At 42.4% G+C, this 13,209-nt stretch overlaps 1 protein-coding gene across 1 annotated transcript in view; it reads left to right on the plus strand.

Moving 5' to 3' along the window:
- Positions 1-1,788: 1,788 nt before the first annotated feature.
- The window catches only part of LOC308643294 (uncharacterized protein), a gene marked incomplete at both ends in the record, with an annotated part of 45,553 nt that continues 34,132 nt past the window's right edge, over positions 1,789-13,209 (plus strand). Inside the window, 1 exon segment of the mRNA XM_081283198.1 lies at positions 1,789-2,726. Coding sequence (XP_081139324.1) covers positions 1,789-2,726 — 938 coding nt within the window.

The following is a 13,209-nucleotide window of genomic DNA, read 5'->3' on the forward strand; positions in this document are numbered from 1 at the left end:
GCTGCATTATACTCCATTGTGTATAGATGCCACAGTTTTTTTATCCATTCATCTATTGAGGGGCATCTAGATTGGATACGGCTGCATCAATGATTATAGTGGCACAATTCACAATAGCTAGACTGTGGAACCAATCTAACATTGTATTTTCTAAAAAGTTAAATAGTCATTAAACACGTACTTGTATCTTTACAAATCCCCTCTCCAAAGTACCCAGAAATTTTTTAAATGATAGTGATTTTTACATTTATATATTCAATATGAAAAATGTTAATATGACAGGGAACATCACTTTACCATCATTTTTAGGGTTATCCCCTAAAATGAAAGAAAGAAAAACAGAAATCCTAAATCACCCCACAAATTAAAACAAGTTTTTGGAATTTAGAGCCAATAACATAAGATCTAGAAAAGAAATAGTTGTCATAAATTATTATTATTTGAAGAATAATATTTGAAGAATATGGATAAATGTTTGGCAAACCATTAAGGTAAAATTTAACATTTTAGGAACAAGACACTTTTTAATACAGAAAAATCTAAAGCTTTAAGAATACCAAAACAACAGCAGAGAGATAATGTAGGTGCATGATGTTCTTAATGACATTAAAACTTTCACACTCTAAAACACTCTTAATAAGAAAAATTAGAACATATAACACAGTACATATACATAAATATACAAAGTGCACATGTCTTCAAGGCCATTTCCAGATGGTGCAATATTTTTTTATTTGTTCATGGACCTTTATTTTATTTTATTGTATGTGGTGCTAAGAATTGAATCCAGTGCCTCACACATGCTAGGTAAGTGCTCTACAGCTGAGCTACAGCCCCAGCCCGGTGCAATATTTCAGTAGATAAGAATCAGATGATGCAAAATGTGCTTAAGATTCATCCTTCCATTTAGAAACTCTAGGATTTCTATATTTAGAAATTCCATGGTGGTTGGATTTACACAGAGAAAGTAGTAATTAAAGGGAAATCTATAAAATAATAACAGCAGTGGTTACCCATATTTTTTAGCACAAGGAGTGCCCAAGGTCCAGAGGATGTGAAGTGCGGACATTACAGGAAGACAGCCTTCCGATGGTAGCTAAATCTGTCTAGAGTCAGGGACTTCCCATTTCCACAGGGTTGGGCAGAACACACCAGAGCAGCCACCAGGATGCTAGGGAAGGGAGGACTGTGGAGGGACGCAGCAGATGCTGGAGCTGTGGGCACCAGGATGCTGGGGAAGGGAGGACTGTGGAGGGACGCAGCAGATTCTGGAGCTGTGGGCACCAGGATGCTGGGGAAGGGAGGACTGTGGAGGGACGCAGCAGATTCTGGAGCTGTGGGCACCAGGATGCTGGGGAAGGGAGGACTGTGGAGGGACGCAGCAGATGCTGGAGCTGTGGTCCACAAAAGAGCAAATGCATCACTGTGCAGAGAGACTTGTTAAAGTGCAGATGGCAGCTCCACACCAGGGCATCAGGTCCAGGTGATTCAAACGTGGAAATGCACATACCTAGGGAGTTCCCATGAGTCTGAGGTGGTTGTCCACAGAGCACCTTTGGAGATCAATGACCTTCAGCTTGTTTTCCTTTGTTTTATTTTATTTTGTTGCAGATTGCAATGGTAACTACAGCTTCTTATCAAAAAAAAATTCAATGATTATACAAAATGCATACTTTCTTAAATTTCCTGGATCCAAATAAAAGACAGTGGGGTAATCCTGAAGAACACCTATTGGGAGCAAAATTTGAGTTCCTGTTCTCCCTCCTTCTCTGGAAACCCAGAAATCCCATGGAAAGAGAAAACCAAACAGGAGCTGGCAACTTCGTCCTCCTGGGATTCACAGACGACCCTGACCTGCAGTCCCTCCTCTTTGGCCTGCTTCTGGCCATGTACCTGGTCACAGTCACAGGGAACCTGCTCATCATCCTGGCTGTCATCTCAGACTCCCACCTGCACACGCCCATGTACTTCCTCCTCTCCAACCTGTCCCTGGCTGACATTGGTTTCACCTCCACCACCATCCCCAAGGCTCTCAGGAACATACACACTCACAGCAAAGGGATCACCTTTGCAGGCTGCGTCTCACAGATTTATTTTTTCATTTTGTTTGGATGCCAGGACAATTTGCTCCTGACAGTGATGGCCTATGACCGCTTCTTGGCCATCTGTCACCCCCTGCACTATGTGGTCATCATGAACCCACAGCTCTGTCTGCTCATGGCTCTGGGGTCCTGGTTGGTCAGTGTCCTGGGCTCCCTGCCAGAGACCTTGACTGTCTTGAGGCTGTCCTTTTGCACCAACATAGAAATCCCCCACTTCTTCTGTGATCTTCCTGAAGTTCTGAAGCTCGCCTGCTCTGACACACTCATCAACAATGTAGTGGTGTACTCTGTGGCCATCGTCCTGGGTGTCTTCCCTCTCACTGGCATCCTCCTCTCCTACTCTCAGATTTTCTCCTCCATCCTGAGGATCTCATCAGCTGAGGGGAAGTACAAAGCCTTCTCCACCTGTGGGTCTCACCTCCTGGTGGTCTCCTTGTTCTATGGCACTGGCCTTGGGGTCTACCTCAGTTCTGTAGCCACACTGTCTTCTAGGATAAGTATGATGGCCTCAGTGACATACACCATGGTCACCCCCATGCTGAACCCTTTCATCTACAGTCTGAGGAACAGGGACATCAAGGTGGCCCTGGGGAGAGTCCTCAGCAAGATGGTGCCTCTCAACTAAGGGTCTTTTGCATGAACCTCTTGCTCAACGTTGTGCATGATTTTGAAGACCAGAGACCCTGGAGCCCTTTATCCAATACTTACTCTACTTCTGCTTTTAATTTGAACTTTTTTCTTGGATCTTCCTATTGGGTCTTTCTGGCCCTGGTAACCATTCATATATTTACATATTAGAACACCCTTTTCACTTTCTAACTGATAACCTTAACATTCTGTGATACAGTGTGACATTTCTTCAGTCATGTGCACTAACGCCTAGAAGGTTGTTTTGAATTTTTATTAACACATAACAATTGGCATATTTATGAGTACAGTGTGATAATTTGACAAACTTAACTAATGTGTATGATCATATCTATGATTTTTTCCATCTCCTTAAATATTTCAAAATTGTTTGAGTTGAGAAGCATTGAGCTCCTCTTATTCTTTGTAAAATATATTTAAAAATCTTTGGACTACAGTCACCCTTCAATGCTATAGAACGTTAGAAGTTATTGTCTCTGTCTACTTGTACCTGGGATCTCATTATTCAACCACCCCCAGCCCTTCCTTTCTCTCCTTCCTAACCTCTTGCAACATCTACTCAGCTCTCCACTACTGTAGAATCAACTTCATAAGTTTCTATGTTATAATAACTAAATTATGTTAACTATAAATAAATCAAGAATATGTTATATTTGTAGTTTTCTCATTAAATGTTACAGCTTTGCATAACCCCAGAAGTGGAGGGATGTACACCTACAGTATTTTGGAAATGTTGCCCTGATTGCATACTCATTTACAGAGATGTTTTCTGAGATGGAGAAAATAAAACTAACTCACAATGTTTCTGCTCTTGATCTGACCCATTTTCCTCTCAATCACACCAGTCAACTCTGTTGGATTTTCCTACTCACCACAATATGGATTCCTTGACTATCAGAATGATATCTTATCTACTTTTGCAACCAAGATGCCTAATGGAGTTCTTGGTAAAAAAAAATTGATGCTCAGTAAATCTTTGTCAAATAAAAAGAAAATCATATGAGTGGGTGGTTAAATATCAAGTAGAATCTGGATAAAAACAAATTTACAAGTTTAATATTAGATTTTTGAGCTAGAAAAGAAATTAAAAGTTGGTGATATTGATATTAATAACAACAACACTCAGGATGTGCCAGCAACTATTTCACTGTCTTATACACATCGTCACATTGCTTTTTTCCAGTAAGTCCTTTATGGGATGTATTAGTCCATTTTCCATTGCTATAACAAAGGAACTGAGGCTGGGTACATTATACAGTAGAGACGATGATACAGGTCCTGGTTTTAGAAGATGAAAATCCTAATAGTACAGCCCTAGCTTTCAAGTGACTCTCTAGTTGTATCATTATGGTAGGAGTCATGGCCAAAGCATGTGCACAAAAAAGAGATCACATGGGAAGATAGAAGCCAGAGAGCCTGGAGGGGAATCTTGCTCTTTTATAGAACCAGGGTATCAGTAGAACTGCACTAATAACTCCTAAGGGCAACAACCCCAATGACCTAATTTCCCTGTACCGCACTCCACCTCTTAACCATTCTGCCCCTGGCCAACATCACCACACTGAGGACAAAGTTTTCAACGTATGAAGCTTAGGAAGACACACTTCAACCACACCCAAACCATAGCATGCAATCAGAAGCACTTTCTCCTGTGTTCAGATAAGGAAGTAAGAGTTACAACAGCCAGGTCATTTGCTGAAGGTCACAGATGTGGTAATGAGACTAAACCCCAGGGCTGGCTAAATGAGGATTCTTGCACAGGTGTGATCTTAGTTCTTTCAAGTGAAATTTTTTTATAATGATAATAGTTAAGCCTTAGAGGAAGTGGGAGTCCTTTGACCTAAATTTCCACTTCCAGAATTCCACTTCCCAGTAAACACAGTTCTGTCTCTGGACACTGCAGCCTTAGAAATAAACCAAGCCCTAAAGAAAAGGTTGATTGACTCCCCCGTCATTCAGTCCCGCATCCCTTAATGGTGGCGCTGTGTTCTGAGAAATGTGTTGTTAGTCAGTCTCATCTTTGTGAAGACACCACTGAGGGCTCTTACAGAAAGTGTGATGGCTACAGCGTCACTGGGACTGACAATGTTTGTGGTTAGTTGTGGAAAACGTCACCATGCAGGGTGCAGCTGTGTTTCCATTTCACTTCCTTTGAACCCAGTGAAGATGGGCACATTTTCACGTTGGTGTTCATTCTTTGTCCTGCTTTATTGATGTGTAACTGACCAAGACACTGAATGCATTCAAGGCATACAATGTCATAACGATATGAGTAAACACATCGTGTTGTAATTTACTTCCATTTTTTCTTTCTCAATTTGCAGCTCACCTGCTTGAATCAATCATGATACTAGAGATTTTTTTTCTAATTGTCATAAAACAATTTGATATGTCTGCATTGCATTGTAATGCACAATATGTTCTAAATATGTTCCTTAGATAACCATTTGTTCATAATTTTCTTTATTCATTTAACTACATGTGCTTAACATGCTTGAATCCACCGATTGTGTTGTCAGTTCTATTGCTTGTGTTTCTCCTCCTTCTGGGTTTATGCTCAGAGGGTTGATTCTTACTCTGTTGTAGAAGTTAACTGGTACTTCAGATTTCCCTCCAGCTTCATTTGATTATGATGCATTAAAATGAGAACTCACTTGATTTTACTTCCAATAATTAATTTATGATCCAAACATCCAAACACCATTTATTTCAAATTCCTTTCTTCCTGCATTGATTTAGACACCACTCTTTATAATAGCTTCTCATCTTATTGGACTACTATTTTATTATTCTGGTACAGTGATCTCTCTATTTAGTTGTAAGCCAAGTTCACAATACCTGGATGAATACAGATTTTGTTTTATTTTTTTCATAAAGAGAAGGACAAATTTACCTCTTTACTACTCTTTTTTAAAATGGCCTTGCCTGGTTACTCTTTGTGGGAAACATGGCTGAGCTGCCCTTCTGATATTTGTGCTCTTCTTTTGGCTTAAGAGCAGAATGTGAGTTTGCTTGCAGTGGTGAGGATGGATCCCACCTTAAAGGCCAACAGAAGCCCTATCACGTCTCTTCATTTCCTGTTGCTGAGGGAACGATTACAACAAGCGTGATAGCTGAAGAACACCGATTCATCAGCGCACATTTCAGGAGACCCAAGTCCAAAATGCATCTCACGGTAGTAAAATGGAGGTGCGGCAGGGCTGTGCCCTTCAGAGGCTCTGAGGAGGAACCCCTCTCCTCTCCTTTGCTGACTTCCAGAGGCCGCCCACATGCCTGGGCTCACTGCCTTCTCCATCTCCACAGCCAGCCATGGCTGATGAACCCCACACATCACAACCCTCAGGTACCCACTTCCCTGCCTCCCTTTGCATATCGAAGGATCCTGTGGTTACCGTGACTCGGCCAGATCATTCAAGATCCTCTCCATTATAAGATTTAATTCCTTCTTTCTCTGAAGCCTAATAGAGTCACCGTTTCCAGGAATCAGGACAAGAGCCTCTTTGCAAGGTCGTTATTCCAGCTGCCTTGTTATCCAACACACTTCCACCCAGAGTCATGTAAGCTGAAACACGTTGGGTGGAGCTTCTAGGAAGAGAAGTGTTTTCCTCATTTGAAAAATAAAATGATGCACGCACACACACAATGTTGAACTCAAGAATCCAAACACACACATCAAAACAACCACACACTGTAGATTTCATCACAGAAAGTTTTTTTTTAAGAGAGGAGAGAGAGATTTTTTAATATTTATTTTTCAATTTTGGGCAGACACAACATCTTCATTTTTTATTTTATGTAATGCTGAGGATCGAACCCTAGCGCCCTGCACATGCCAGGCGAGCGCGTTACTGCTTGAGCCACATCCCCAGCCCACAGAAAGTTTTCTAATAGCAAAAAAAATAATCCGTAATAAGACCGTGAAGCCGCTCTCCTTCCTCGATGCTTTCAGGAGGAACTTTTAGGTTAGAGCAGCTGAGGCCATGAAGCGACCAGACTTGAGACCAGGCTTGTACACAGTTCAGGCAAGACACTCCTTGACTTGGAGATGGTGTCAACAAAAATGCCGAATTTTTGTTGATTGGATCAATGGGCCAAGAAACAGCTGATTTCTTCACCTCTGCTGAGGTTTTTGCAGGACACATACAGGAAATGCAAAGAATAGGAAAGTCAGCTCTTTCTTTTTCCTGTTTCTCTTCATTGAGGGAGGCTATACAGGAGCCAGCTTCTAATTAATTATTACTATCTAACAATTAATAGTGACCCTATGAAGACCACCTATTACCATCGCCCTAATTTTACAGGTCAGGGAACAGGCCCGGGGACCTGATAATAAATCACAAAGTCAGCATCTAAATTAGGGGTAAAGTTACCTTCAGACCCTTGTGAACAGTTGCCTCATGATCTCAGACAAAAATAAGCTGGCCATAGAGGAAACCCTCAATATTATTTCAGTCACAGCCACGAGGTCTAAAGAAAAACAGGAGCCCCAAATCTGCAGAGGCTGCTGACCACCTTGGCCCCAGGAAGTGACTGGAATTGTGTCCTTTTCCCTCCTCTCTGTGTTTAAATAACACCATTGTCCAAGGTGCCAATCATTCAGAACAGTGTTACCCAATGCACAATGGTAGCCTGCCTTTAAGTGGTTAAAAAATAACAATTAAAGTAAATTAAATTGTAGTAAGCTCCTTCTTCACGCTAGGCACATACCAAGTGGCCACCACCTTGGGCAACACCGACAGAACATCTGTACCATCGCAGAAAGTTCCATCAGTCATTGACACACTAGTTTTACAATGCAAAAACCTGCTCCTGTCGGGTTGTGGGGGTTGTTGCAGGTTATAGTGCAGCTCTTCTGGCACCTGGGAGGGTGTTTCTGCATGATACCTATACAGCTCAGTCACCTGAGGCCAGAGTTGATAAAGATGCAGGGTGCTGTGTAAGGCCACATGGGCAGAGAGGGTTGAAGGGTCTTCAGTGAGGGTAGCTCTGAGCTCCTCCTAATCTTTTTCCCTCCCAGGGAGGGAGTTGAGCCTAAGGGTATCCCTCTTAACACTGATCTGGCTTGCAGACTGCCCCCTGATGACAGATCATGGGGACCTGGGAGTGGCCATGAAGCTGAGACCTGAGTCACAGGCCTGCACAGGGGGAGCACAGCTCTGGAACCCAGGGCAGCACTGGCACTGAGGCAGGGTGGCTGGATGCAGGCACCTCCACGGACACACTGGTAACATTGTGCCAGACCTGGACGATGTGAAGCAGCCAACAATCCAGGACCAGAAGCCCAGGCCTTACAGAAGCTCTGGGATCCCTCAGGAAACAGCTCTATGGCAACTTGACATGCAGCCCAGCACATAGTCACATTCACAGAGACCTTGGCTCTGAGCATCCAAGTGCCAACTCTCTCACCATGACAAGGTCCAGTGACTGAAATGTGGTGGTGCCCAGGTCAACCACAGGGTGGGGTCTGCAGGGTGGACTCCTAAGGGACAGCTGGAGTCAGGGCTGTGCAGAAGGGGAGGGGACATCTCCTTTCCAAAGTGGCTCAGTAGCGGCCAGTTCTTGGGGGAGGAGAGCTGTTCTGCCTCATCTCCCCACTGGGGCTCCCCAGTGGTAAGGGTCACAGGTGAAGTCAGGAGCAGAGGTGCTGTTGTGCTCTCTGCAGCAAGTAATAGTCACCATGGTTCCTACCACATGGGTGAACCCAAACCAATAGCCTCTGCTTTTCTCCTCCTCCTCCTCCTCCTCCTCCTCCTCCTCCTCCTCCTCCTCCTCCTTCCTATCCAACAGTGTCTTTTTTTTTAATCCACCATGTGGCTCACATTTCTTAATGGGCTCTTGGGTCCTCCTTGGGCTTTCCTGCTTCGTAGAGAACTTTCTCTGCCTGGCTTAGGTGAGCTGGTGAAGGCTGGGTCTCCTGCTACACCATCTTGACGATCTCATGCCTGAAAGACATTCACAAACTAGAAGAGTGTCCAGTGATTCCTCCACTCAAAACCCAGGATCACTAACAATAAGTCACCCTTCCCAGTCACCTGAGAGGAGTCTGCCTGAGAAGGGCCTGCCTCCCTCTCTGATTCACATCCTAGTTCTTTAACCTGAATCATGTGCACACGTGATAGTGATGTGTTGAGGCACTCTTCCAAAATTCCAAATAAAATTTCAGGCCCTTTTGAAGCGAAGACAAAGGATTTATTCTGGCCAAGGACAAGGTTGCAGAGAGCAGACAATTCTGCAGCCCAAGACACTGAACACGGGTGAGAAGGCCACTTAAAAACAGAAAAACCACAAAGGAGGGAGGCAGGAGAGACAAGTACAATCATAAGACACATTTCATAAAGTGGGAAGTACCAAGTTGCATTCTCAGAATTGGTACCTCCTGTACCCACTCAGGAAGCAAGCTGGCGTCAGCTCCATAGTTTAAAGACATTGTGGTCAGGATGCAAACGGGTGAGGGTGTCCACTTCTATGCGAGTGGGCTCAGGAGGAAAGGGGGGCCCATTCTGCACAGGGTGAACTGTCTGAGCAGAATGAGATCAGCCCAACTTATCTTTTATCAGCCCATAACAGATGGACCATAAATCCTTGCACAGCTGCTAAGGTGGAGCCACAGACTTGACCCTATAATCTATAGTATCAGAAGGGAGAAGGGAGACTATGTATCAAAGTACTCCAGACATTACTAAAATAAGCACCTATGAGTTCTCCCTAGAGCAAGCATTCCTGATACATGGACAGTGGAAACACCTGCCCACACTGTTCCTAAGCAGGGCTCACTGCACATGGTACTCTGCAAAGTTCTCCACTGATTTTCTTTTCAATTGCTGTGGTAGGTCCTTCCTTCTGGTGAGAAGGTCCCACCTTGTTGCCTGCTCCTTCATGCCAAACATAGTCACCCTAAAGGAATGCTGTCTATCCTCAGTGTGCCAGGCATGGAGGATGTGTTATCATTTTCTAGACTTGTTTTAAAAATGTATGTATAGTATGTCAAAATACACCCTACTGTCATGTGTATCTAAAAAACAACAAATAAAAATCAAGTATTAAAAAAACATAACAAACAATAAAAAACACACGTTCACCAATGGATTTGAACTCCAGTATTATTTATATGTGGTAGAAATTCTGTACCACTTATAGAATCAGATTTCTAAATGCATAAGTGGAGTCACATATTCAATTGGTATTTAAATAATAAAATCAGTAGCCACATTTATCCTTACACCCTATGTAAAGATGTAAGGATAGTGTGTCACAAATAATTAGCATGAAGGTGTGTAAAATTCTAGTATTAATATAATAGTATTGACTATTTCTTTATTCTTAAATTTTGCTATTTAAAGAGTTATATTGTCCTAGATAATAAAGCTCTAGGGTATATAGGTCAGGTTCCATTCCTTCAATTATGTCCTAAATGATCAGACCCTTGTTAAGATAAATAGATAGATGATCAATAGACCAAACAGTCTTTCAATTTGGGACATAATATTTTACTGACCACATTATTTGAATTTTGGTTTGATTGATTTACTGAAAAAAGAAGTTATAATAGCAACTACCTTCCACATAAACAAAGGATATTGATTCTTTTTAACTAGTTATAAAATCAAATAATCATACAGACAATGACATAAAACTGTATAACTTCAAGAGAGCGTCATGTTTTTCCTTAAAATCTATATGGTCTCTCCAGAATTTTCTAGTCACTGATGATATAGTATATATAAAAGAAAATAAACTTGTGTACCAAAAAAGGAAAGAAATAAAAGGAAATGATCATTATATTTTAAGTGGGTATTCCAGGACACAGCATTGTGTGGAATTATTTATATCATGCATTATATATTATATAAAAACATGCACACATGGAATAAACAAAAGACAAAAATTTTAAATATTTTAATGGCTGCAATTGAGCATTTTTAACAAAAATTTTCAATGCTGAAAGAAAAATTGATGGGGATGTAAAGGTCAGTGCTTTGTGAATTGTTAAAGATATATTTAAATCCATGTCCATACTCTCTGCTCTGGAGTACTGAGGATCATGCAGCCAGTGTGTTTAGAAACACATTCTGCTGCCTACAGACTCATTCCTGTCCAGCCAACCCACCTCTCAATGCACTTCCCTAACCAGATGCCTGGAACTTCATCTGCACTGAACTTGCAATTGGTGAATATAGAAGATTTGCAAGGTCTTTGGAAAAGCTGTGTGTGGAGTTGGATGTGTCCTGTGCACAGCTCCCACTTGAGGTGCAGGACTCACATGGCCTTGGATACTGCCTGCTCATACCTGGGAGAGACCAAGGAGCTCCATCTCACATTTGAGGAAATACTCATGGGGAAGGACAATCATCCATAGAGATCAAGTCCAGGGACAAAATGACATCATGTTCCACAGCCCCAGGGGAAGGATAGACATAGCTGGCAAACAAGATGGTCCCAGGATTGCAAAATTAGGTGCAGGCACAATTACCTTTCTGTTTTAGTTTCCTTGCTCATGGGAATGTAATTGCTCAGAGAATAGACCAATCAGGAAAGAAATAATTTAATGAATACTCATGGGAATTCACCCTCTGAGATCCTGGAAATAGCAAATATGCTCCGTGATCCTCTCACCCATAGCTCAGCTCTGCCAGAAATGAGTGGCTTCACCTGGACCTTGAAGTGCACCACGCCTGACGCCACCTCCTGCCCTTCATCAGAGCTGAGCTGACCCTCATCACCCAGGGAAGGAGGAGCAGGAGCTCACCACCCCTGGGGCTGCTGATGTGGGAGCAGGTAGGAGGCAGCACAGGGCTCACAGGACAAGCCTTGGTGGCCCAAGTGGGGACACTGCAGTCCCTTGACTTCTCCCCCTCTCAGCTTCTTCTCTTCCTTTTTCTTTCTTCTGGAGCCCATGTCTGAGGATCTCTCACCCTCCTGGTGGCTCTGTTCTCATCTGAGGTCCCAACCATGTCGGGCACTTTTTGGAACCACTACAAGTGCCTTGACCCTCCTCTACCAAAGACACTTCTTTTTCTTTTATCTATAATATTGTACTCATTAGTTCATTCATTCCCTCAGGTGCCTCCCTTTGGGCCGGGGTGTGGCTCAGTGGTTAAGCACCCCCGTTCAACCCTCAGTGCCAAATCAATCAATCAATCGGTCAATCAAAGCTCTTGTCTTTGACTAACGGAATAGATTATCTTTGCACTCTTGATTTTCTGCAAGTCACATTTTCTCCTTCAGATGTTTTCAAGGTATACTTCTAATTACTTTTTTTCCTTTTATCTAGACCAAAAAAATTCATTCAGAAAGTGCTTCTGCTTTCAAAGATTATTTAAATCCATGTATAAATTTGTAGTGCTTTTATTGTGTATTTTGCAATTAGCTCCTTTAAACTCCTGTTCCACATAGAATGTTTGAAATTTATTTCAGAACGCGATATTAGACTATACATTATTTTCTGAAATACTTCATAAATCATTATACACTTATTGATACCTTTAAAAATCCTCTATCTAGGAGTGAACCATGAAGTTTACAAGAATAAAAAGACCATATTTAATGTGAGCAATTTAATCTGAGAATGAGCATCACATTACAGGACAAAACCCTGGGGTGATTTCCAAGAAAGAAAGGAAGAAATAGGAGAATTCCGTATCTTACAAGGATCTGGAATTTCAAAACACTACAATGGGAACAAAATAAATATGTTATAAATTAAAATTATCTTAGAAAAATTAGAGCATTAATAAGAAAAACCTCATCACATTTAAAAATCAAAAGCTTTCTGAATATAACAGCAATGGTAGATATAAATCGTAGGGATGATCATTATTAACAACATTAAACCTAAAATACATCAACTGTTACAAGAAATGAACATAATTTAATTTTGTTTAAAAGAAAACTTCAGGAAAGTTTACACAAAAAGGGACCAAAAACTCTAGAGGGAAATTCTTGCCACTGGAAGGAGAAATACAAGCATTGTAATGATGTCAACTTATTCCCAATTAATTTAAAATTTTGGTGGGGAGCGGAAGATGGCGGCAAAGGGAGTGCATCACCCCCGTGCACCGCGTCACTGTGTGGGAGAAAGACGAGGTGAAACAGCTGAAGGCTGTCTTGTTGGGAATTTCCAGCGAAATTGAGGTGCTCCAGAATCTAGTGGAGGGATTTCCATCGCGCGAGGTTCGGCTGCGGGGGCTCGGATGTGGGTAATTTCTCCGCACGGAGGGTCGCATTGCCTGATCGGCGGATCGCTGGGAAGCTGCGAGGTGCCGGAGCAGGGGTGCAGCGATGCGGATTCTGGGGGCTCCTGCCAGTGGTGCAATGGTCATGCTTAGTGCTGAGTTCTGGCTTTGAGACGGAGTAGAGAAGCGGTCCAGTTCGGTTCTCGACACCGGTCGGACCACGGAGGAGGACAGTGGCCGCCATCTTGGAGAGCTGATGTAATCATCCCTGTTTTCTACTGATCTCA

The sequence above is a fragment of the Spermophilus citellus genome, assembly GCF_964194105.1.
Source record: "Spermophilus citellus genome assembly, chromosome: 3".
Classification (NCBI taxonomy): domain Eukaryota; kingdom Metazoa; phylum Chordata; class Mammalia; order Rodentia; family Sciuridae; genus Spermophilus; species Spermophilus citellus.